Raw genomic sequence first — 26,466 nt, forward strand, 5'->3', positions numbered from 1 at the left:
CCCCTGGCTTACGTGTCTATGCTGGGGAGGGGTGGGGAAGGGGAACAGGCAAAAAATTAAGCTACGGGGACTCTAAGAACAACAAGTTCTCGGTGTGGCCCTGGTGAGGAGATTCTAAAGAGAAATAAAAGTAAGGATAAGGTTGAACAGGCTACAGGACAGTAAAGCAGCTCAGGACATTGGAAAAGTAGGGTAGAAAGGAGAGCAGGGTAAGGATTTGAGTTGTCCCTAGAGGGGAGTGACAGCCAGAAGATTCCAGGGACTCAGGGGAAAAGGCACCAAAGCAAGAAAGTTTTTGAATGAGATGAAAAATACAAACACCATAAAACATGAAGAAAATGCAGATCTTGTCTCCTGGCCCTAAAATATTTTCACAATCTAAATATAGCATCTTAGGGCAGGATCTAAGATATACAAGATACATTAAATGAGGTGCAAGAAATGGAAATAGCAACTGAAAAATGCTAAATTACAATGAAAATTTAAGATTATTACCAACCTTGACCGATCTGTAGAGTTTCTGCCATTACTGGGTCAATTTGCAGTCGGGATAACAACTGCCTCTGCTGAGTTCCTAGAATAACAAATTTTAAAACTTTACTAAGCTTAAAAAACAAACAATACCAGCATGTATGTTTCCCAGAAATGAAGCCTGAAATAATCTTCCTGGGTTTTTAACTGGAAGTCTTAAAAATAATTGATTAGTGGGGCGCCTGGGTGGCTCAGTTGGTTAAGCGACTGCCTTCGGCTCAGGTCATGATCCCAGGGTCCTGGGATCGAGTCCCACATCAGGTTCCCAGCTCAGCAGGGAGCCTGCTTCTCCCTCTGACCCTCTCCTCTCTCATGCTGTTTCTCTTTCGCTTGCTCTCCAATAAATAAATAAATAAATAAAATCTTTAAAAAAAAAAATTTGATTAGCTTCAACACTGCAGTTTAATAATACTTATAGACCAAAGGTCTGAAGACAAAAATCTGTACTCCGAGTTAAACCAAAAACGGCATTGTAGGACATTTCCTAGTTCTCCCTTTGTCTGGAAGCCAGTTTTCTTGGACTCGAGGTAAAGCCTGGGAGTAAAGGTAAAGGCTGGAAAAACCAGGAGGAGGTGCTGTGTGGACCCAGAGCTTGAGCCATAACTGACAGGCAACAGCCAAGTGCAAGATCAAAATAAGAAACCTCTCCCTCCATGACCTGGGCTCTCACCATTACAACTCACGCCACACCCCTAGAACTGTAAAACAAAACACAGCAGAGATATCTCATCAGAGAATTCCCAAAAGACAAACTGTAAGCTTAGACTGATACAAAGAAAACAATGAACAATTATGACATTCAAGAGATCTGGAGTCCAGATCCTACATCAGCATGAAAACAATCCTCTGGGTGGCTCAGTCAGTTAAGCGTCTGCCTTCGGCTCAGGTCATGATCCCAGGGTCCTGGGATCGAGCCCCGCATTGGGCTCCCTGCTCAGAAGGAAGCCTGCTTCTCCCTCTCCCCTGCTGCTCCTTCTGCCTGTGCTCTATCACTCTCTGTCAAATAAATAAATAAAATCTTTTTTTAAACAATTATCTGAATCTCCTATAAGAAAAGATACTCAGCTAGAGTATTTATGATTTCTTTAAAAAGTTCTTAATTTCCTCAGTTACACTGCAAAATAAAACAAAGCAGTGACAAAGAACGGATTTTCTCCATCTTCAATTTGAAGACTGGGAGGATGTCACACTTCTCCAAACCTCCCCCCCTCCACAGTGCTTAGGCGATAGTAAGTACTCACTTGCAGATTTCTTTCTTTTAAGATTTTATTTATTTGAGAGAGAGGGAGAGAGAGAGAGAGAACACAAGCAGGGAGAAGGGGCAAAGGGAGACGAAGGAGACTCCCCGCTGAGCAGGGAACCCGATGTGGGACTGATCCCAGGACCCTGGGATCATGACCTGAGCTGAAGGCAGACGCTTAATCAACGGAGCCACCCAGGCGCCCCTCACTTGCAGATTTAAAACAAGTGTTATCGGGCGCCTGGGTGGCTCCGTTGGTTAAGCGACTGCCTTCGACTCAGGTCATGATCCTGGAGTCCCGGGATCGAGTCCCACATCGGGCTCCCTGCTCAGCGGGGGGTCTGCTTCTCCCTCTGATCCTCTTCCCTCTCATGCTCTCTGTGTCTCATTCTCTCTCTAATAAATAAATAAAATCTTAAAAAAAAAAAGACATTTCATTAAAAAAAAAGTGTTATCAAAAACAAAATTAAGTGTTACCAACAATGCATTAAAATAATTATTCACCATAATCAAGTGGCATTTATTCCAAGGATATAATGATGGTTCAATATCCGCAAATCAATCAACCTGGCACACCAAATTAACAAAATAAAAAGCGAAGTAAGAATCATGATTCTCTCGATACATGCAGAAAAAGCGTTTGACAAAATTCAACATCCATTTATGATAAAAACTCTCAACAAAGTGGGTTTAGAGGGAACATACCACAACATAATAAAGGCCATATATAACAAACCCACAGCTAACATCATACTCATAACATCATAAAATCAAAACAAGACAAGGACGTTCACTCTCTCCCCTTTATTCAATATAGTACTGGATGTCCTAGCCACAGCAATCAGACAAGAAATAAAAGGCATCCAAATTGGAAGAAAATTAAGAAATAGGAAAAAAAACAAACAAACAGATGACATATTATATACACAAAACCCTAAAAACCCCACCAAAAAACTATTAGAAGAAATGAATTCAGTCAAGTTTCAGGACACATAATTAAGACACAGAAATCTATTACGTTTCTATACACTAATAACAAAGCAGCAGAAAGAGGAATTAAGAAAACAATCCCACTGATAGCTACACCAAAAAGAACAAAATATCTAGAAATACATTTAACCAAGGAGGTGAAAGACCTGTACTGTGAAAACTATCAGATAAAAGAAACTGAAGAGGATACAAATAAATGGAAAGATACAACATGCTCATGGACTGGAAGAAATAATATTGTTAAAATGTGCATATTTACCAATTAACCTATGATTAAAAAGGCAAGAGGGGCGCCTGGCTGGCTAAGTAGGAGGAGCACACAACTCTTGATCTCCAGGTTGTGGATTCAAGCCCCATGTTGGGTGTAAGGTCTACTTAAAAAAATAAAAACTTAAAAAAAAAATGGCAAGGGGCGCTTGGGTGGCTCAGTTGTTAAGCGTCTGCCTTCGGCTCAGGTCATGATCCCAGGGTGCTGGGATCGAGCCCTGCGTCAGGCTCCCTGCTCCTCGGGAAGCCTGCTTCTCCCTCCCCCACCCCCCTGCTTGTGTTCCCTCTCTCGCGGTCTGTCAAAATGAATAAAATCTTAAAGAATACAATGGCAAGAATCTACAGCAGGGGAGAGTCTCTTCAATAAATGGTGCTGAGAATATGGACAGCTACATGAGAGAAAAAATTAAATTGGACCACTTTCTCATACCATATGCAAAAATGAACTCAATTAAATGTAAAGTGTAAGACCTGAAATCATAAAACTCCTCAACAGAAATATAGGCAGTAAATTCTTGGCTATCCCTCTCAGCAACATTTCTTTGGATTTGTCTCTGTAGGCAAGAGCAACAAAAGGAAAGCAAGTGGGTCTACGTCAAACTAAAAAATCTTCTGCACAGTGAAGGAAACCATCAATAAAATAAAAAGGCAACTTAGTGAATGGAGATATTTCCAAATGATATATCCAGTAAGGGATTAATATCCAAAATATAAAAAGAACTCATAAAACACCAAAAACCCCCCAATCTGATTAAAAAATGGGTGGGGGGGGGCGCCTGGGTGGCTCAGCTGGTTAAGTGTCTGACTTTGGCCCAGGACAAGCTCTTCTTCAGGACAAGCGCCTCTTCAGGCTCTGCACTCAGCAGGGAATCTGCTGATTCCTCCCCCTCCTCCACCTTGTGCCAGGCACACACTCTCTCAAAGAGATAAAATCTTTAAAAAAAAAAAAAACAAGGCAGAGGACCTGAATACACATTTTTAAGATTTTATTTATTTGAGAGAGCGAGCGAGCGAGCAAGAGAGAGCACACATGCGCAAGCAGGGGCAATAACAGAGGAGAAGCACTGGAGCAGGGGCAGGAGGAGGAAAGCATCTCAAGCAGACTCCATGCTGAGTACAGAGCCTGACTTGGTGCTTGACCCTAGGACCCTGAGATTGTGACCTGAGCCAAAACCAAGAGTCAGACACTTAACTGAGTCACCCAAGTGCACCACTGACTTTTTTTTAAAGAAGACACTGAGATGGCTAACACATGAAAAAATGTTCAATATTCATCAAAAAATGCAAATTAAAGGTCCTGGGTGGCTCAGTCAATTAAGTAAGTCCTGATAACAAAGCAGCTCAGGTCATGATCTTGGAGTCCTGGGATTGAGCCCTAGATAAGGCTTCCTGCTCAACGGGAAGGCTCCCTTCCCCCTCTAGCTCTCCCCCAACTTGTGCTTGCTCTAATTAAGTACAGAAAATATTTTTCAAAATGCAAATTAAAACCAAAATGAGATATCACTTCACACCTGTCAGAAGGGCTAGTATCCAGGGGCGCCTGGGTGGCTCAGCCGTTAAGCGTCTGCCTTCAGCTCAGGTCATGATCCCAGGGTCCTGGGATCGAGCCCCGCATCGGGCTCCCAGCTCAGCGCGAAGCCTGCTTCTCCCTCTCCCACTCCCCCTGCTTGTGTTCCCTCTCTCACTGTGTCTCTCTCTCTAATAAATAAGTAAAATCTTAAAAAAAAAAAAAAAAAAAAAGAAGGGCTAGTATCCAAAAGGCAAAAAATAACAAGTCTTGGCAAGGATGTGGAGAAAACGGAACCCTCATGCACTGTTGGTGGGAATGTAAGTTGGTGCAGCCACTGTGGAAAACAGTAAGGAGGTTCCTAAAAAAATTAAAAATAGAAATACTGGATCCTGTGGTATTCAATAATTCCACTTCTGGGTATTTGCTCCAAGAAAATGAAAATACTAATTTGCAAAGATATATGCACCCTTATGTTTACTATGGTATTATTTACAATAACCAAGATATGGAAGCAATCTCAGTGTGCACTGACAGATGAATGGATAAAGATATGATACACACACATACATATTCACCTACATATACACACACACAGGAGTATTACTCAGCCATAAAAAAGAATGAATCGTGCCATTTGCAACAACACAGATAGACTTAGAGGCAGGGTACTATGCTACCGTGAAAAAAGAGAAAATCAAATACCCTGTTACTTCCACTTCTATGTTCAATCTAAAAAACAATACAAATGAACAAACACAAGACAGAAACAGACTCATAAATACAGAGAACTAGTGGCTGCAGCAGAGAGAAGCAAATAGGTAAAGAGGATTAAGAGGAACAAACTTCCAGTTATAGTCAGAGATGTAAAGTACAGCATGGGTAATACAGTCAATGATATTTTAATAACTTTGTATGGTGACAAATAGTTAACTATACTTAATTGTGGTAAGAATTTCATAATGTGTATATAAATGTCAAATGTCAAATCACTGCACACCTGAAACTAATATAATGTAGTACTGTCACCTACACTTCAATTAAAAATAAATAAAAATTAAAAAAGTAGGGATGCCTCAGCACAGTCGGTCCAACTCTTGGTTTCGGCTCAAGTATTATCTCGGGGTCATGAGCTCAAGCCCCACATCAGGCTCTGCACTCAGCACAGAGTCTGCTTGGAATTCTCTCTCCCTCTCCTCGTGCTCTCTCCCTCTCTAAAATAAATCTTTAAAAAAATTTAATTTTTGTTAAAGATTTTATTTATTTATTTGACAGAGAGAGACACAGTGAGAGGGAACACAAGTAGGGGGAGTGGTAGAGGGAAAAGCAGGCTTCCTGCCGAGCAGGGAGCCCGATGCGGGGCTTGATCCCAGGACCCTGGGACCATGACCTGAGCCGAAGGCAGACGCTTAACGACTGAGCCACCCAGGCGCCCCTAAAAACTTTTTTAAAAAGTGGTACAGTGTAGAAAGGGATGTGATTGATAGGGTTCCAAATACTGAAATATTAGTAGGATGCCTGAATACTAATTTTTAGTATACTTATTACTAACAGTTTCGTAAGGACAGCCTTTGCTCACTCAGTACATTAGTTGGCAAGCAATTGCCATGTTTCATTAAAAGGGGTTTTTCAATTCTTTTATTTTAAAGATTTTATTAAGTAATCTCTACACTCAATGTGGGGCTCGAACATACGACCCCAAGATCTAGAGTCACATGCTTCACTGACTGAGCCAAGCAAGGTGTCCGGGGTTTTTCAATTTTAAACGCTCAATTCAAAATTCTATCAGCTATTTTCTTCTAAAATATAAGATATATCACTCTTAAGTGGTGTGTCAAAAAAAGTTAATTCCTTCCAAAATTATCATGGTAAAAAAACACAGTAAATCCCAATGAGCTGACCTGAAATGCAGAGGTCATTTGGTCAAGTTGTACTCCTGTAAGACAGCTTGGGTAACTGATACATATTATGGTTACTGGAAGAAGCTCTTTCAATTCTAATACTGTAACAGGTCTCTTTAACACAATGAATAATGAAAGAATTACACATTTTAAAATAATTTCACGAGACAGAACACGAAAGAGGACCATTCTCTCCCATTTCAAGTTTTCTCTATGCTCACCTCTCCCTTCAAAACATTTTATAGAGATCCACTAAAGAGAATTCTGGTAACTTCTAGGCTTCTAAGATAACCATATGGACTCCAGTTTTGTCATTAAAGATCCATGAGAAACTCAAGTTTTTTGACTTGCTGCTTCCATATGAGAACTAATCAAGTTACATAAAAAGACACAGATCCAAGGGTGAGTTATGTAGAAGATATCCAATACTAAACATTTACCTTTCTCAATGTTTCTAAGGAAGCCAATTATTTTTACATCAGTAGTCCTTGACTGTGATTCAAAATCTACTTCCTCTTGAAGATCTTCAAACTGTTTATTGCACTCAGATGTTGATGTTGAACATTCATTCATTTTAACCTCCAAAGATGAAATTTTTGCTTCATTCTGTGACACTCTAACATTTAGATCAAAAAGATTTGCTTCCACGGTCAAAATTGCTGCTTTCATTCCCTTAATTTCATTGATATCAGTTGATATTTTCCTTAAAAGATGGGAAATATTGTCTAGCTCATTCAGTGAAGAAGAAGAACTTGTTACAGAACCTAAGTCAATTGGCCCAGGTGAGAAGAAAATCGGTAAAGATGGTGATGGAAACCTTGAAGACATTTTCATAAAATTCTCTCTCCCTCTTAAAATTTGGTAATTTTTCCTTCACAGCCCATTAAATTGTTTCATCAAAAATAAAAACAGAGAATAAGGCTGCTACTTTAAAAAGTATTAAGAGTGAATAACATTTTAAAACCTACAACTAAAAAGACAGGATTGTACATTTCTGGAGTCAGAACTCAAAGTAAATTTGAAAATGCTAAACAAACCAGACCAATGTTCTCTTTGCACCAACTAAGAAGCCTTAATTAATATGAAGCCCCCTATATCCTGTAAGTCCTACTTAAAGCTCCTCTCCAAACAATGAACCCTATTATTGCTTAAGAAATAATTCTGGCTTCTGATTGGCTGAAAGCAGACATGTGACAAAGAATTTCCTATTATTTACCTCATATGACAAGGAGCACTGAAGATCTGAAGTAAAAATCAGTATAATGACATTAAGTCCCTTATACCTGGATATGATGTGAATTTAATGGACTACTGTCCATCTATTAAACCATAATTTTCGGGCTTCAAATTATTTTTAAATTTTTTTATCTAGTATCCTGAGTTTCATTTACCCTTGAAAATAGTATAGGGTGATATTTGGCACTTTCTTTTTAGGGGGAGGGTAGGGAAGATAATCGGACCCACAATCACAGACAAATCTCCTTTAAAATATATATGGAAATAATGCAGTTCAGCTGCATGGATATGGTATGGTAGGAATTTACAGATAGAGAAATGAGGAATTGGCCTCGGTTCAATGATAGACTATTATTAGATAAGTGATTTTCTCCCACTGTGTGGGTTACCTTTTAATTTTCAGAATATCCTTTGAAACACCAAATTTTTAATTTAGATAATGTCCAATTTATCTTTTTCTTTGGTTGCTTGTGCTTTTGGTGTCGTATCTGAGAAACCATTGCCTAATCCAAGCTCATTTAGGTTTACACCTATTTTTTCCCTAAGAGTTTTATGAAATTAGCTCTTACATGTAGCCCTTTTTGAGTTAATTTATGTAAGGTGAGGGTCCAACTTCATTCTTTGCATGTGGATATCCAGCTGTCCAGTACTATTTGTTGAAAAGACTATTTATTCCCCACTGAACTGTCTTGGCATCCTTACTGAAAACCAACTTATCATAAATGTATTGTCTTATTTCCAGATACTCAATTTCATTTTACAGATCTGTCTGTATATCCTTATGTTAGTGCCAGTGAGTTACGATAGCTCTGTAGTAAGTTTTGCAATTAGAAAATGTAAGTACTCTAACTTTATTTTCCAGTAGTTTTGGCTATTCTATGTCCTTTTCATTTCCACATGAATCTTAGGGTCAGCTTGCCAATTTCTGCAAAAAAGCCAGCAGGATTTCAACATAGATTGAGTTGAATTCATAAATGAATTTGGAGAGGATCACCATCTTAACAGTATTAAAGTCTTCCAATCCATGAACATGAAAGATCTCTTTCTATGGCTTTAATTTAAGAAAGGTCTTTTTTACTTTGGTTTACTAGCCAAGCAACAAATAAGCTGCAAAATATAAGGATGCAAGATGGTGGACATGACCCCCAACAGTCCCTAGAAGGATTCTTACAATGAACTGTAGCCTTTGGGTTCCCAGTTAAACAGATGTTTACAGTAACAGAGGAAAGTGCTGAAATTTATTTAAGAATCTTTATTCATTTCTCCACTGTATCTGTGAATTTAATCTAATTTTTAAAATCTTTAGGCAGAAAATAATTTTCAAAATTTACAAGGTTTTGGATTCACACAGAATTAAGAGCCCTGGCGGGACAGATGGTATCGACGGCATAAAGCGTGACAAGCAGCATCACATCCTTAGCCAAACGCCCCCTGAAAACCAGCTGCTTCACGAGAGGGCAGCAAACCACACATCGAAGAGAAAAGCAGGGAAGAGGTCGAACCAAGGAGGAGTATAACAAAGTGCCTAAAAAAACCTCATTTGAGTCCTCTGTTATCACACCCACTGTGCCCAACCCACTTTAGAATGCAAAATAAGTTCCCTCCATGGATTCCAATGGAAGTATCTCAGCAGAAGACAATTACAGATTTTAAGGAAACTGGAGTACAAAAAGGTTAAGGTCACCCAGTAAGTGGCATGGCCTGGATTAACACCTCAGCAGTCTGACGCCTTCAGTCCATACTCAAAATCACGCCATTATACTTTTCCCCATAACATATTAAGTGAAATAAAACGTCACAGAGAAATTCATGTGATGCGATTCCTATTTTATATGGACATATATGGTATGTGCATATAAATATAATTCTACTTTACACAGAAAGGATGTACACGTACACACATATGAAAAAAATGCCAAGGAGACTACAGATATACACCAAACTGTTTTTGTTTTAAAGATTTTATTTATTTATTTGAGAGACAGAGAAAGAGCACAAGTAGGCAGAGCGGCAGGCAGAGGGAGAGGGAGAAGCAGGCTCCCCACTGAGCAGAGAGCCCAATGTGGGGATTGATCCCAGACTCTGGGATCATGACCTGAGCCGAAGGCAGACGTTTAACCCACTGAGCCACCCAGGTGCCCCTACACCAAACTGTTTTAAGTATAGTGCTTATCTCTGAGGAAGGCAATGGGCAGAACAAAAGGGAGATTTTCATTTTGTCTGAATACAAAAAATCCTCTCTTTATTAAGACTCCTTCACAAAGGGCTTCCAGTCCAACAGGACACACTGAGCATATGCATTTATAGCTGCTGCTTCTGCAGAGTTCGTAAAAATGAAGTAAAGAACTTAAAAAGGACAATCTCCTAACACATACAACAGGGACTCCAAACTGGGTCTCTAACATTATCCACTGAGGGACAGGAAGAAAATAACCAGAAATTTTATATTAGAAATACTTATATCTCTATCCTCCTTAGAGTCCTATTTTTACACGTTCTAACATACATACCAATAATAGTGTGGATATATTTAAGTCAAATACATACAGAGTGTAGTAGCAAAAAATGATTCCAGTACACAAAAAATCATATAAGGAGATCACTGATTTAGAAGTGTAGATTAGGAAGGGCATCATAGCAGATGAGTTTTCCATAACCTCTAGAAAACAGAAAATATATGGACAAATACTGACTGTGAGGCAGAGCAGAAAAGCCAAAATGAGACCCTAGGAAAGCTGCAAGTGAGATGCAAGGCAGAGTGACATATTCGTTAAGCCAAAAGGATTTAGGGATGCCTGGGTGGCTCAGTTCGTTAGGCATCTGCCTTCTGCTCAGGCCATGATCCCAGGGTCCTGGGATCGAGCCCCATGTTAGACTCCCTGCTCAGTGAAGAGTCTGCTTCTCCCTCTCCTTCTGCTCCTCCTCCTCGCTTGTGTTCTCTCTCTCTCAAATAAATAATAAAATCTTAAAAAAAAAAAAAAAAAAAAAGACAAAAGGATTTAATGAGCTCCTACTATATGTCAGGCACCGTTTTGGGCACTCAATCACAGCAATGAATAAGCAAAAATCCCTGGTCAGAGAACTTATATCCTGGTGGGAGGGGAAGGAGATGGGAGCTCAAAAAAAAAAAAAAAAACACCAAAATATATGTAAAACAGAACATGTTTTGTGTTGATGACCCGAGTCTGGATAAAAATATCTAAACTATGAAAACATAAATTATGTATTAGATGATAAGAAGTGCTATGAAAAAAATAAAGCTTTAGAAAAGTGGGTTAAGGAGTGGAGGGAGCTAGGGAGGGCTTCACAGAGATGACTTTTGAGTGAGTTATGTGTACGTACGGAAAAAAAATATACCAGGGAAAGGCTGAAAGCATCTCAGACATGCTCTTCTTTGAATGCTCTGAAAGAGAAACACAGCAAGTATGCCTAGGAGATATCAAGGAGAAGGGAAGTGGAGGGAGGGAAAAGGTAATAATAGGTAAAAGATTAGGGAGGAATCTTACTTTTACTTGGAGTGTAATGGAGAGCCACCAATGGGTTCTGAGAAGGGGAGTATAGCATGATCTCACTTACAGTTTAAAAGGATCACTCGCTACTGTGTGGAACAGACTGTAGGAGGGCAAGTGTGAAAGCAGACAGACCAGTAAGGACACTCTTCCAATAATCAAGGCAAGTCATGGATGATGGCTTAAATTAGGATGCTAGAGGCAGAGGTGATAAGGAATAGTGAACAGGATTTGCTAAAGGTGGAAGGTAAAAGGAGAGAGAGAGGAAAGAAAAGAGAGAGGCAAGGAAGAATGGCCCTAAGTTTCAAAGAAAGAACAGGTTTAGGTTTCTGGCCTGATCAACTGGAAAAGTGGTGCTGTGCCATTAACTAAAATGAGTAAGGCTGCAGGAAAAACAGACTGGAAGAAAAGATTGTTAGTAGTTAGGCTTTAGATAAGTACTTATTACATATCCAAGAAGAAACGTAGAATAAGCAGTTGGGAGAATTCAGATGCAAAGTCTTGGCTGGAGATACACACTTCAGAGTTGACAATGTGGATATATAACCTGGATGAAAGGAATAAAGGGCCATCCAACTGTGAGAAGTGAGGAGCAAAGAAGACTACAAAGGATGTGCAACAGAAAACAAGGGTTTGCAAACAAGACAGCCATGCATTTTTTAAAAATTCAAACGTTCTGGGGTGCCTGCCCGACTCAGTAAGTAGAGTATAAGTCTCCTGATCGCAGGGTCATGAGTTCATGAGTTCAAGGCCCATTTTGGGCATGAAGCCTTCTTAAAAAAATTTTTTTTTAAATGGTTTAAAAAGAAGGAACTCAGCAAATTATCTGGGGAGAATCTAGATAGCTACTGGGAATGTAACCACCTCCACAAAGCTCCTCTATAATTTCAAGGCCAACTGCAGCTCCCTGTCTGCCTAATTTAAAACAAAACCTGCGCACAGCAAAGCTCAGCCCACATAATTCTAGGTAAGCCTCTTTACTGCCTTTTCTTAAACTAGGAACCCACATGTCTACACACATTTTTGAAAAGAGCCTGCAAATAAAAGGGAAAAACAAACAAAAAACCAAACACTGACTCTGGAGAAAACCATCAATTAGGGTACAAAATACAATTCTTTAAAAAGAAAAAAAACAACCCTGTACTTATGTTCTTTGGACAAATTTGAAATAATACTGTATCCACAAAACAAGATACATAAATAGAGCAAGAAAAAGCTTGAGGAAATTTTAAAATACACTTGCCTTAAAAAAACAAACAAAAACAGGGGGACTAAAGATAATAAAGTCAATAAAATATCCCAAAGTAGAATAAGATCAAGACAAAAATGACGAGAAAATCAAAGCAGGAAGTTTATCATCCAACTAACAGAATTTCCAAAAGAGAAAAAATTTTAAAGAAATAATTTAAATTTCCCAGACTTAAAAGCATGGATTTTCAAATCTAAAAAGTACACAAAGTATCTAGCCCAAAAGTGACTAATTATAGCACCTATGTTTATCACAGTAAATTTCAGACATCAAGAACACACAGAAAATCCTAAAACCCTCCAGAGAAATAAATCCCTGGTATTCTATAATGGAATAAGAATCATATGGGCAACCAACTCCTCAGCATAAACATTAGAAGCTTCAAGATCATGAAGCCATGCCTTCAAAATTTTGAGAAAAATTCAACTTAGAATTCCGTACCTATCCGAAGTATCAATTAAAATTATAAGATTTCTAAGTACTCAGAAAAATCTACCTCCCATACTTTTTCTTAAGTTTCCTCATGATGTGATGACAAAACGGCAAAACATACGGAGAAGACAGTGGGATCCAGAAAATGCAGAGCAAACTCAGGGAAGGAGTAAGTCCTGGAACGACAGTCTTGAAGCAGACCTAGAGAGCAACCAGTCAGATGAGCAAGAGAGGGCAGAGGCTCTAGAACGGAGGTACCTAAGAAAATAGTGGAACTCAAAGATGTAATAGCATAAAAGGACAGATTTTTAGACTATAATAAATTTGGGCAACACAAGAAGGGTAACCTAAGGAAAACAAAAAATTGTTCAAGAACAGAAAAACAACTCTAAGGAACCCCTAGCAAAGAGCTGCAGACAAAATGTAAAGCTGGACCTCTAATGAATAATTAGTCTTTTTTTTAAAAAAAGATTTTTATTTATTTAGAGAGAGTGAGAGTGCATGCTCACACTTGAGCAGGGTGAGGAGCAGAGGGAGATGAAGAGAAAATCTTAAGCAGGCTTCATGCCTAGCGTGGAGCCTGATGCAGGACTTGATCTCATGACCCTTAGATTATGACCTGAGCGGAAATCCAGAGTCTGACGCTTAACCAACTGAGCCACCCAGGCACCCCTATTTATATAATCCTAATAATGTAAATACGCTGCTTATTGGTTCTCAACTTTTAGAGTCAACTTACAAAGCATAATAGTCTTAACAAGGAAAACAAAACAAAATGTGTATCTGATCCTCTTCGGCAATATAAAAGTACAGAGTTTAGGGCGCCTGGGTGGCTCAGTTGGTTAAGCATCTGACTCTTGATTTTGGCTCAGGTTACCATCTCAGGGTCATGAGATAGAGCCCCACTGGGCTGGGTGTGGAGCCTGTTTAAGATTCTCTCACTCCGGGATGCCTGGGTGGCTCAGTCGGTTAAGCGTCTGCCTTCAGCTCAGGTCATGATCCCAGGGTCCTGGGATCGAGTCCCGCATTGGGCTCCCTGCTCTGTGGGGAGCCTGCTTCTCCCTCTGCCTCTGCCTCTCTCTATCTCTCATGAATAAATAAATAAAATCTTTAAAAAAAAAAAAAAAAAAAAGATTCTCTCACTCCCTCTCCCTCTGCCCTCCCCCAACAAACAAGTACAGAATTTAGAAGGTGTGGTATGAAAAGATGCATCAGAGTTTATAAAGGGGCATAAATATCCTTAGGAAGATCAAAGTGTACTGAAATAGGGGTGCCTGGGTGGCTCAGCTAGTTGAGCGTCCAACTGTTAATTTCACCTCATGTCATAATCTCAGGGTCATGAGATTGAGCCCTATGTCGGACTCCAAGCTCAGTGCAGAGTCTGCTTGTCCCTCCCCCTCCCCCTGCTTGCTTTCTCTCTAAGATAAATAAATGGGGTGCCTGGGTGGCTCAGTTGTTAAGCGTCTGCCTTCAGCTCAGGTCATGATCCCAGGGTCCTGGGATCGAGCCCTGCATCGGGCTCCCTGCTCAGCGGGAAGCCTGTTTCTTCCTCTCCCACTCCCCCTGCTTGTGTTCCCTCTCTTGCTGTCTCTCTCTCTGTCAAAAAAATAAATCTTTAAAAAAATAAATAAAAAGAACAAAGCATACTGAATTATAGTAATCACACAAAAAATATTTAGATGTATTACTTAAAATGACAAAAGTAAGCAATAAATGAACCAAAAACAGTGATTTTACTATATGGGCTTGAAAGGCAGGGAAAAGTTTTGAGTTAGATCCTGATATATTGTGGCAAAAAAACAAAAGATACCACCTATAGTTAGTGAATGTAAAGCATATTATTGACATGGAGAAAATTAAAGACATAAACACAAGCATTTAAAAGTGGTAGCTGTCTGGGAAGAACCTATGTGGAGAAGAATGAAGCAAAGAACACTGCTTTTTATTTTTAAATTTTCTACGCTATTTGATTAGTTTCTAATCTATCAACAAACATTACAAAGATTTGCTTTTCCAATTTTTCTATGGGAAACATTATTTCATATGTAAAATATTTTATTTAGATGTTTTTTATACAACATATACAAAATAGGAAAACCAAAGGAAATCCACACCTAGACACATCGTAGTGAAACTGCAGAACATCAAAGACAAAGAGAAGATCTTGAAAGCAGCCAGAGAAAGGACAGATCACCTACAAAGGAACGACAGACAATTAGAATGACAGAAGTCCACTCAACAATAATGGAAGCCAGAAGACAACGGAATAATACATACAAGGTGTTGAGAATAACTGTTGTTATCCAGCAAAATTACTGCACAAGAACAAGGAAAGAAAAATCACAAAGATAAACAGACTCTTGGCAAATTTAGAGCAATAGACCCATTCTTAAAGAAACTGCCAAAGAATACACTTCAAAAATAATTCAAAACATTGGAAGATGATATCCCCTAATAACATTCAAGATTTGAGAACAAAAACTGATAAACACGTAGGTAAACATTGCCTGGGTAAAATAATAATGGTGCCCAACTTACGCATTTAAAAAATGACTAAAATGAAACACTGGAAACATAAGCCAGAAGGGTAAAGACTAGAACTACAGTTCATTTACTTTGGAAATGGGGTCAGAACATTAACTTATGGAATATGCAATTAAATTTGCATGGTAAAATTTCAGTGCTAGTCACTGAATGAACAGAAATGGAGTGTTTAAACTAGTAAAAAAAAAAAAAATGCAGAGCTGGGGCAATCAACAATAGTAACTAATGAATCTTAAAGGCAAACAGGGAGGAAAAAAAATGAAAGGCCAATACGAATCAAAAAAGAAGGGTGCCTGGGTGGCTCAGTCAGTTAGGCATCTGCCTTTGGCTCAGGTCATGATCCCAGGGTCCTGGGATCGAGCCCCACATCGGGTTTCACACTCAGCACAAAGTCTGCTTGTCCCTCTCCCTCTGCTACTCCCACTCTCTCTCTCTGGAATAAAATCTTTACAAAACAAACAAAACAACAATCTAGCTTTATAATATTTAAGAGATATATTTGCCTAAAGCATTAAAGAGAAGGTCAGAGAAGACTGACAACAAAGGCATGGAAAACAAATATGATAGAAGTATAGAGAAATTAAGATAAATTTGTCATCATAATGGACAATCTCAAGACCTTCTCTCATTAAGTCAAGCAAACCAAACACTCAGTAAGGTGAAGATTTGAACAACGTAACCACAGAGCTTTATCTACTCAATGCAAAATTCTCAATCCAACAATTTCCTTTCAAAATGCACATGGAAGATGTGCAAAATTAATGTCTTAAGTCTTAACAATTTTCAAAAAATATGTATTACACAAATCACACTGACACAACGCAATCAAGTCAAGAGTACATAATAAAAGACTAAAAGACAAATCCTCTGTATACTATAAATTACAAACATTTTCAAATAACTCATGGGTCAAAGATGAAGATCGTAATAGGGATTAAAGAAACTCAGATTGATAATGAAAACATTATATATCAAAATTTGTGATACACAACAGAAATGGCACCTCAAGAGAAATTTACAGCTTAAATGTTTACATTGGAAAAGACAAGCGGAGAAAAATTAATAATTAAAAATATAGGTGGATATATTAAAAATAAGAGCAGAAACCAAAGAAATAGAAAACCAAGACATCAAAGGAGAATCGATAAAGCCAGAATTACTGTTGTTAAGTCTTTGAACACATTAACACAATAAACTTCTGGTGACAGACTAATCCAAGACAAAAAGAGAAATAACATGAATACTGTGAGGTGGTTAGGCTAGTAAAAAATACAGAGACCAGAGAGATGAAAAAACACTAACTCATGCCAATATATGTATGCATATTTAGATTTTAGTCACAAAGCTGTAAAACAGTGAGTAGGCACAGTAATTAATCGCCGTTTGCAGAATGTCACTTTGCACTTGCGAATAAACCAATTCAGAAAGAGTAGTAAGTCCTCATCAGATGTACTTGATTCCATTTCAAATTTTTGACCTCTTACTTTAAAACAAAACACAGAGAGAACCACACAAAACAAACAGTAGCTTAATGAATTTTATGAGGCAAAACATCCTTACAGTCAACATTCAGGTCCAAAAAATAAAACTGTGCCAACCACCCCAGAAACCTTTCCGTATTTGCTCCATCTCAATCAGTCCTCTCCTAAAGTAACCATTTATGCCTTATAGTAACCTAAAATTTCTTTGTGGCACACAAGTGTGTATCTCTAGACACTACAGTTTAACCTTGCACCTTGTTATTTTGTCTTTTAATCTAGAATTCTCAGGCTGTTTGACCTATATGGAGTCCCAGAGACTGTTCTTTGCCTGTTGCACATTCATGATGTGACAACCAACATATTCCTCGGGCCTCTGTACTTCCTGCAAGTTGACGGCTGGATCAGAGCCCTGATAACCCAGGTTCAAATCCTCTGGCAAGACTAAGGTAGTTTTGTTTTTTTGGTGCAAAAATGGTGACTTTATTAAACCATGGGGACAGGACCTATGGGCAGAAAGAGCTGCTGCCAAGACTAAGGTAGTTTTATTCTTTCATCTGGAGGCATGAAATGACTGTTTCGCTTTTTTTAGTAGCCATTAATCATCAGTGCCTAGATTAATTCACTGAGTTGAGGGGGGGGGAACCCAACAAGCTATAATCCTATCATTCTGTTTTTACTTATGAGCTGGAAGAATTTTTAAAAATGCTTTTTCTAGGGGTGCCTGGCTGGCTCAGTCTGAAGAATGCAACTCTTGATCTCAGGGTCATGAGTTCAAGCTCCACATTGGGCATAGAGTTTACTTAAAAAAAAGGGGGGGGGGCGCCTGGGTGGCTCAGTCGTTAAGTGTCTGCCTTTGGCTCAGATCATGATCCCAGGGTCCTGGGATTGAGCCCCGGAGCCTGCTTCTCCCTCTCCCACCCCTCTGCTTGTGTTCCTTCTCTCGCTGTGTCTCCTTGTCAAATAAATAAATAAAATCTTAAAAAAAAAAAAAGCGCTTTCCTCATCAGCTATATTCAACTCTGGATATAGTACAAAAACAGCAAGAAACAATATATACATGAATGAGTACAATAAAACTACATTTACAAAAGCAGATGTTAACTCCTATACTATTTGGTTACACAGGGATACCATTCTTTAACGGAAAGACAGCATAAATGCTCAATAATTTTATTTATCCAGTTTTCAAGACAATGAATTAGTATCTATTATACCTCTAGAAGGTGACCAATTAAAGATTCACTTTTAAAAAATACGAAATCATGGGGGTGCCTGGGTGGCTCAGTCGGTTAAGCATGTGCCTTCGGCTCAAGTCATGATCCCAGGTCCTGGGATCGAGTCCCACATCGGACTCCCTGCTCAGCGGGAGTCTGCTTCTCCCTCTACCCCTCCCTGCTGCTCATGCTCTAATAAATAAAATCTTTAAAAAAATATATGAAATCTTGGATTTAAACCTGTTTGTTGGGCTTCAATACACTGCAATTCTCACCCTCACTGAAGCTCAAATGCTCTCCAGTTGCTCTTTACAAACTGGCCCACTTATGCTTTCTAGTTAGTACCTACTGGCTGTTTCAGAATTTTCCTGTTCTCAGGTCCATCATTTATTGGATTTGCACATAATGCTGACATGGCAAAATGCACAATACAAGGATTTTTTTTTTAAGGAGAGAATGAAGAGACAAATACAGAATGGAATCATTAAGGCCTCATGAAACAAATAAATTTGAAATGAACCTGAAACAGTTTCAAGAACAGTTCAGGAGGAATGAAAAAATGCATGCTAGCATTAGAAAAGTATAAGTCAGAAATAACATGACGAGCATTCAGTTTTGGTGGGGTTTTCTAATTTAGCTCTCAATAGAAAAGAAAAAGATGGAAACTAGGACCTTTCTTGATAGGAAGAGGTCGGAGAGCAGTGGAAAATGACTGGGCAGGCCCAGAGACCAGACAGCCAAACTGCCTAAAGGCCAAGCTGATGGCATCAATCCCAGACAATGCATGAGATGGAAACATTATAACGCTCTCAAGAAGAAGTCACATGATCAGAGCAAACTTTAGACAGGCAAAGTGTACTGGAGATGGAGTTAGTGGGGGTTGAGAGAAAGGAAGCAGAAAGATCAGCTTGAGGCTAACTGCAGTTTGCCAGCAACAAAAGAATAAAGTAGGGCCACTGGGACAACTGGCCAGGTCAAAGAAAGGATGCTAAGAAGGGAGATTTAAAGATGCAATTCCCAGTTCAAGAGAACAGGAGTAGGATTAACAAAAAGAAGAAAAAATGCAAGTATCTATGTATCTCTAAGTAGAAACTTTCTTAGGACCAGCAAAATACTGGTAATTATTAAGGCCAGGTAACTGGGTTCATGGGAATTCATTGCACTATTCTTCCCACTTGTAAGAACATTAAAAAATTCTATAATAAAAAGACTTTTCAGGATTCTGAAATGTGTAGGCTTAGACTTTCCTCATGGTGCCTTCTCATCCTATTTTTGGGCCTAATGACCAGTTTTCTCACAGAACTAACATTTCATAAATACCCACTGGGAAATGTTTAAAGCCTCATGAAAAAGTGTAAGAGTAGAGAATGACGTATTATTTAAATTATTACCTTGGCTTTTTTCTATATTATCTCCCTTTGTTTCCTCTTCTTTAATGGGGGTACTTATTCTGGGGGTCCTGCTTTGCCCCTGGACCATTTCTGCCAGCAATTCTTCTTGAGAAGTTCGAGTTCTGGGAGCAACTGGAAGTGTCTGTTTCTGTGAGACTTTTTAAAAGGAAAAAAGATGGGAAATGCAGATGCAGTAATACATCAAAACTGAGCAGTGAATATGTCCTCTTAAACATAAATGCCTCCTTGAGTTTAGAACATATGAAAAATTTGAAACAGTTCACAGGTAACACCTTTTTTCTTAGATACCTGCTTCATCTATACATTTTAAAGCACATGCCATAAATACACTGCCACATATAAGTATTCATTTTTAATCAAATGTAGTTTTTTTTTTAAGATTTTATTTATTTATTTGACAGAGAGAGAGCACAAGTAGGCAGAGCGGCAGGCAGAGGGAGAGGGAGAAGCAGGCTCCCCAACTGAGCAGAGAGCCCGATGTGGGCCTCGATCCCAGGACTCTGGGATCATGACCTGAGCTGAAGGCAGATGCTTAACGACTGAGCCACCCAGGCACCCTAACCAAATGTAGTTTAAACTTTGCTTCATGATCATGTAACAACTTTAAATTATAATTTACATAATACAGGTCGAGAATGAACTTCAATGCTAGTTTCTCAAAAATACTTGGGGAATCTCCCACTATTATAAAAAGAGGGGCACCTGGGTGGCTGAGCTGGTTAAGCATCTGACTCAATTTTGGCTCAGGTCATGATCCCAGGGTCCTGGGATCGAGCCCCGCATAGGGCTCCTTGCTCAGCGGGGAGCCTGCTTCTCCCTCTCCCCACCACCCCTGCTCATGCTCTCTCTCTCTCAAATAATATCTTAAAAAAACAAACAAACTACTCAATTGTGGAAAGGCAAAGAAATGAAATGTAAATAGATTAGGTCTAGTTTTGGCCTTTGCCTGATAATCCTTATATATGCCAAAACCTGTTTATGTTCAAGGTTAAGTTAGAAAGGAGAAGCAAGAGGACAGATACCTATGAGGTTCAAAAGCTGGTAACATAATTTACTTCCACTTTAGGAAGGGGTCACAAAAAGAGATACAAAAGAGAATGAAAAAGCAGAAAAATGCTAAAAGAACAGTCATCAAATCCATAGCAAGGATAAAATAAAAATTTTTAGAGTGGGCAATCATCAGTTTTTATTAACCGAAAGTTTTACACACTGGCTTCAGCACGTGGGGCAGAGTACAGAATTATAGCAATATGGCATCCATGATTTAGTTTAATTTCAGAACAAGCTTTTTGTAAGGTCAGATTATACGTGACTTATTTGTTTTGTTTTAAAAACATGCAATACCCTTATATTCTCTCATAAAATAATTTAGTACTTCCACTAGGACTGGGGAAGGAACATCACAAATGAGTCAATTCTCTGCCTTATATTCCTTAATGGGTTCTACTGAAAGCAAAGAAGCCAATCTGCTCATGCACTAGCCAAATTTCTCTAATTCTGACCTCTTAATATCCAACTCTGCTCCCTTTTACAGATCATAAAGTCCTATCAAATGCTGACTCCAATGCCATGAATATGAAAAGTCCCACCTTTATCAAAACTCCCTACTAAAATTTTAATATATATTTCACACACACTAGAAAGAGGGAATAAAAGGCATTACACAGTTGCTCAAAGAACTAAATTACACTGACAGCTGGAAGCTTCTCAAAGTGATCTTTTAAAACAGTTCTTTGAACCTCTTCTTGGTCCTGACATCTGGCAAGTGTCTTTACTATACCACAACTTGGGAAGCAACCAATTCTAGCTTCCTCAAGAGTTAAAGAAAACTCACTTAATGTACACATAATACATTTAAATTACCTGTAGAATAGTTAGTTGTTTTTGTTACAGATTCTTGAGCTTCAGATATAGCCTTCAAAATTAGATTCTTATTAGCTTGTTTAGAAGGTGGAAGTGAAGGTCTAAAAAAAGTTAAAAGTATTTTGATTAAATTTTAGATTTGAGTTCTTTACATGCTAGCTATCCATTAAGCCTTTGCTACAGTCTTCTCTTAGGTTTTGTACAGACTCGTTGTAGTTTTTAGGAAATGTCAACTAGATTGGAACCTTTTAACTTTTTAAATAATGAGTCTGGATCACCCCCTCCCCCCACCATATTCCAGTTTTTAGTATTCTCTGCAATCTTCTCCAATTTTAACAACTTCTCTTTCATTAATCTGTTTCTCAAAAACCAAAAGAAAAGTCTTACATGCTATTAAAATTTTATTTTCAGGATATCCTCCTTCAAGAAACCCAGAAGATTCCATCAGGCAATTAAAGATTAATTTACAGACAATGGTCAAGATACCTCCTTTCAGGCTTTGCTGGCACTGACACACTGCTGGAGATGCTTCCTGTACGAGACCCACAGTCATCATCTTCCTCCTCCTCTTCTCCATCATGATTGAATTTTTTTACTTTAACAACTGAACTTACCACAGGCAACTTTCTCTTCCGAAAGTTTTCTTCCTGCAATCAGATAAATTTACGCTTACCTAGTCTCAGAGAAAAAACAAAGTTCTACAACAATATTTTTTTTCCCCAAGAAAAAGCCAATCATATTAAGAATTCACAAGCTATTTCCTGGTTTCTTATAAAAATAAGTATTATCCTAATAGCCAATTGTTAGCTAAAACAAAAACTAATGCTTTACATTCATTTATAAACAGTAGAATATAGCACCAGTGAGGAAACTCATAAAATGGAATTACTTAGTTGTTTCCTAGTAACTGCCGTGGAAAATCTAAAACTGACCTAAAATTCCACCAAAATTATAAGGTAAGGCTACAGTTATCTCAAATGATGGCATCCCAGGAAGGTAAACAAGGTGTCACATATCTGTAGAAGCCAGCTGTGGAGAGGAAAACCTGGTGTAGTATGTTGAATAGCATAGAAATCAGTTTAAAGAAAACTTGCAACAAATAACATTTAGTTATTTCAGATACAGTCAGTTTTAAGAAATGCCAATTTTCAGGGGCGCCTGGGTGGCTCAGTCGTTAAGCATCTGCCTTCGGCTCAGGTCATGATCCCAGGGTCCTGGGATCGAGTCCCACATTGGGCTCCCTGCTCAGCGGGAAGCCTGCTTCTCCCTCTCCCACTCCCCCTGCTTGTGTTCCTGCTCTCGCTGTCTCTCTCTCTGTCAAATAAATAAATAAAATCTTTAAAAAAAAAAAAAAGAAATGCCAATTTTCAGCCTAAGAAGCCAGAATTTAAAAGCATATGCAGGGGGGCGCCTGGGTGGCTCAGTCGTTACGCGTCTGCCTTCGGCTCAGGTCATGGTCCCAGGGTCCTGGGATCGAGCCCCGCATCGGGCTCCCTGCTCCGCGGGAAGCCTGCTTCTCCCTCTCCCGCTCCCCCTGCTTGTGTTCCCTCTCTTGCTGTGTCTCTCTGTCATATAAATAAATAAAATCTTTAAAAAAAAAAAAAAAAAAAAAAAAGCATATGCAGGGGCGCCCAGCTGGATCAGTTAGTAGAGCATGTGACTCTTGATCTCAGGGTTGTAAGTTCAAGCCCCATGATGGGCATGCAGCCTACTTAAAAAACTAAAAGAATTTTAAAAATTAAAAAAATAATAATAATAAATAAATATATATATATATACACACACACACAAACCTCAATACTCATTTTTTCTGAGTTGTTTCTGAAAAAAGGACTGTAAGTCTCTTCCAAGCTGTTAAGCATTTCTGGTTCACACAAACGTCCTGTTTCATATACCCGGCTGTTCTGTATATCAGGTTGCTTGGCAGCATGAATACTGTTTGGCTGCTGCTGAAATTGCAACCTGTTTAAATGAGCACCACTATCTGCATTTCGACTTGCAGGTGGTCGATAAATTTCAATAGAAGGGCGAGAAGAACCATATGCAAGTGTCACTGTAGGTTTTTTCTGAGATAAAGGATTCTCCTGCACAAAATTGAGGTCTTCATCAATGAGATCATCTGGTTCTGGCTTAATATCAATCACATCTTCAGAGGGTGCTGGCTCCCTCAGAGGCTTCACAGTTGACATTAATCGGGTTGCAGCTCCATCATCATAAGTCTGTCTATTTTTAAAAACAACATACACATAAAATTTTAACCAACTAAGAGCAGTATCTTCAAATCTTCAAAGAATACTTAAATTTTAATGAAAAAGTTTAGATACTCCCTTTACGTATTCCATTAAAAACTACTTTAAAATTACTTTCTTTTTTAAAACTTTGATTTACTATATTTGAGGTAAAAGATAATCATACATAGGTCTTAATCATTATCTTGTTAAAAAGAAATTGCTTGGGGCGCCTGGGTGGCTCAGTTGGTTAAGCGATTGCCTTCGGCTCAAGTCATGATCCTGGAGTCCCGGGATCGAGTCCCGCATTGGGCTCCCTGCTCGGCAGGGAGTCTGCTTCTCCCTCTCCTGCTCCCCCCTCTTGTGCTCTCTCTCTCTCTCTCAATCTAAAATAAATAAATAAAAAATTAAAAAAAAAATTGCTCACAACCACCTCAGTATTTCCAAAAATTTCTGAAAACAAAAATTTAAAGATCTAAAACCTAATGTCAAGGTCACATACACATACTCATCTACCCACAGCAGGTCTACACAGGACTCTTACCTGACAGTAGTGGTTTTTTGCTCCTGTGAACTAGTAGAAACCCTGGAATCTCTTTTTTCAGGTCTAGTGCTAGCAACCGCAAGAGGTGGCACTGCAGCTTCATGCCTTCTCTCATCTCCCCGACTGAAACAGCTCTTGTTTGAAGACACGTTATTATCAAAGATGTTAGTATCAGAAGACTTAAGACTGGAAGGGTCTGGAAAAAGAAACACATGGTCCTTTTAAGCTGTTTTTATTAACTCTGAACCTTTCCCTTCTTCATCACCAATTTAAAAGCAATGTGTTCTTCCACAGCATTTTTAATGGCTGATTGTTAACTCCACACGTAGTTAATATAATAATTAATTCAATTTACTATTACTGAACTTTCAAATAATTTTCCATTATAAAATATTAAAACATCCTCGAGACGCCTGGGTAGCTCAGGCAGTTGAGCAACCGACTAGTGATTTCAGCTCAGGTCGTGATCTCATGGGCGGTGGGACTGAGCCCCATGTCAGGCTCTGTGCTTAGCACAGAGTCTGCTTGAGATCCTCTCTCTCCGTCTGTACTCCCTCCACATTCTTGTGCGTGCGCTCTTTCTCTCTTTTTCAAATAAATAATCTTTAAAACTAAATAAATAAAATATTAAAACACCCTTGAAGCTAAAAACACTGCACACATTTACAATTATCTCCTTAGGATAAATTGCATAGTTTCCTTTCCCTTGTTTAAATTATCTTTATGTTAAATTTATTGCTCTTGAATTCATAATTCATGAGCTTACTAAGAAAGTTCCAAGAAACTATTATTTTCAAATTTATGGAATTTTTTCCAAAGCAGTATAAACGGCTTTAGAAAGAAAACGTTAGGGGCGCCTGGGTGCCTCAGTTGGTTAAGTGTCTGCTTTCAACTCAGGTCATGATCCCAGGGTCCTGGGATCGAGCCCCACATTGGGCTCCCTGCTCAGCGGGGAGTCTGTTTTTCCCTCTGCCCCTCTCCCTGCTCGTGATCTCTCTCTCTTGCAAATAAATACGATCTTAAAAGAAAATGCTATAGTAAATTCCAAACGTTTGAATGAATCTTACCAGTTGTAACAGAGCGAAGTTTATCTAACACACCATGAAGCCTAAAAGAAAAAAAACAAAAATATTAAAGCTTCCTTCAATCAAGATTTTATTTCAACTATCACTTGAAATTTGATGACATTATAGAATCTACCTTCAAATATAAATACTGATAAATGGTAATTAATGGACAAAAAGTATCAAAGTTAAAAAAATGCCACATTTTTAAAAAAGGCTTATATGAATACTATAGAAGCCAATCAAAAATCATTATTTTTTCATCATTACTTTCAACATCTATCTTCTATACAAATAAGGGCAAAGATATTATCTGACCACAGTCTTGATCTACAAAGAATGTAATTTTGTTTTATAAGGACTAAAGACTCCGTGTAGCATATGGTAAAAGATAAAATATCAGAAATATGTAATATAGCTTATTACTACAAAGCAGAGTTTAAGTTTATCTATTTATATGGTTTCTGGAACAACTTAATTCGGAGAGGTGAAAAAACCTGAAAAATAGTATCAAAACGTATCACTTCATTACTAATGCTGTAAACAAGCACAGGTTACAACCTTGCTTATAATATAGCCTATTTTAATAGTTATGTGCAAAGCAAATTTGCCTTACAATCCCTTCCAAGAGCCGTACCTCCTGAAAATACCAGAAATATCTCATTATAATGTCTCACCCAGAACCCAGTCACATGCTACTGTCCCCTTGGACACAATTAGTGCAGGGCTCCAAACAATCCTAATAGTCCATTTCAGGCTGATGTCAATGAACACTTAACCAGGGAAATAAAGTGCCCAAACAGAGATACCGTAACTTGCATCAGTACATATTAAGGAATTTATGGCAAGATGAGAAAATTGAATTAATTTGATTTTAAATTCAAATTCATTTAGTCCTTTATGTAAGAAATGTGTCCCAGGCATTCCATCAAGTTATCTAAGAAAGGATCTCTAGGTCAATCTTCCATAGTATATTAGTGGGACTCAAACCCAAAAAGTGATACAAAGGTTGAACCAAAAGTCAAGTCATAAAACATGTATATGAAACAAAACAAATACCTGGGGTGCAGAAGAGTTTAAAAAAAAAAAAAAGGTAATCATGATAACTTCCCCAGTCAAAAGTACCACAGTCTCTCTCTCGCTCTCTTTTTTGGGAAATTCTGGGGACTAAGTGTAATGAGTGGGTTAGGACACCCACTCTGCAGTAGTTGGCTGTACCAAAAAATGTGAGGATCAACCACTGCACTGAATGTC

General features: G+C 38.5%; 1 protein-coding gene across 8 annotated transcripts in view; it reads right to left on the reverse strand.

Moving 5' to 3' along the window:
* Positions 1–26,466, reverse strand: part of ZC3H14 (zinc finger CCCH-type containing 14) — a 51,723-nt gene that overhangs the window by 16,006 nt on the left and 9,251 nt on the right. For all 8 annotated transcript variants that reach the window (XR_004676986.1, XM_034992525.1, XM_034992524.1 and 5 more), the window contains 7 exons: positions 25,216–25,256; positions 24,149–24,344; positions 23,170–23,599; positions 21,863–22,023; positions 21,377–21,477; positions 19,493–19,648; positions 500–574 (listed from right to left, as the gene is read on the reverse strand). Coding sequence is in view for 7 of the 8 variants with exons in the window: in XM_034992525.1 (XP_034848416.1) it covers positions 500–574; positions 19,493–19,648; positions 21,377–21,477; positions 21,863–22,023; positions 23,170–23,599; positions 24,149–24,344; positions 25,216–25,256 (1,160 nt within the window). In the remaining variant the exon portion in view is untranslated. The remainder of the gene's footprint in view (positions 1–499; positions 575–19,492; positions 19,649–21,376; positions 21,478–21,862; positions 22,024–23,169; positions 23,600–24,148; positions 24,345–25,215; positions 25,257–26,466) is intronic.

Source organism: Mirounga leonina, unplaced genomic scaffold (assembly GCF_011800145.1).
Source record: "Mirounga leonina isolate KUSES-001 unplaced genomic scaffold, KU_Mleo_1.0 Mir_82, whole genome shotgun sequence".
NCBI classification, from domain to species: Eukaryota; Metazoa; Chordata; class Mammalia; order Carnivora; family Phocidae; genus Mirounga; species Mirounga leonina.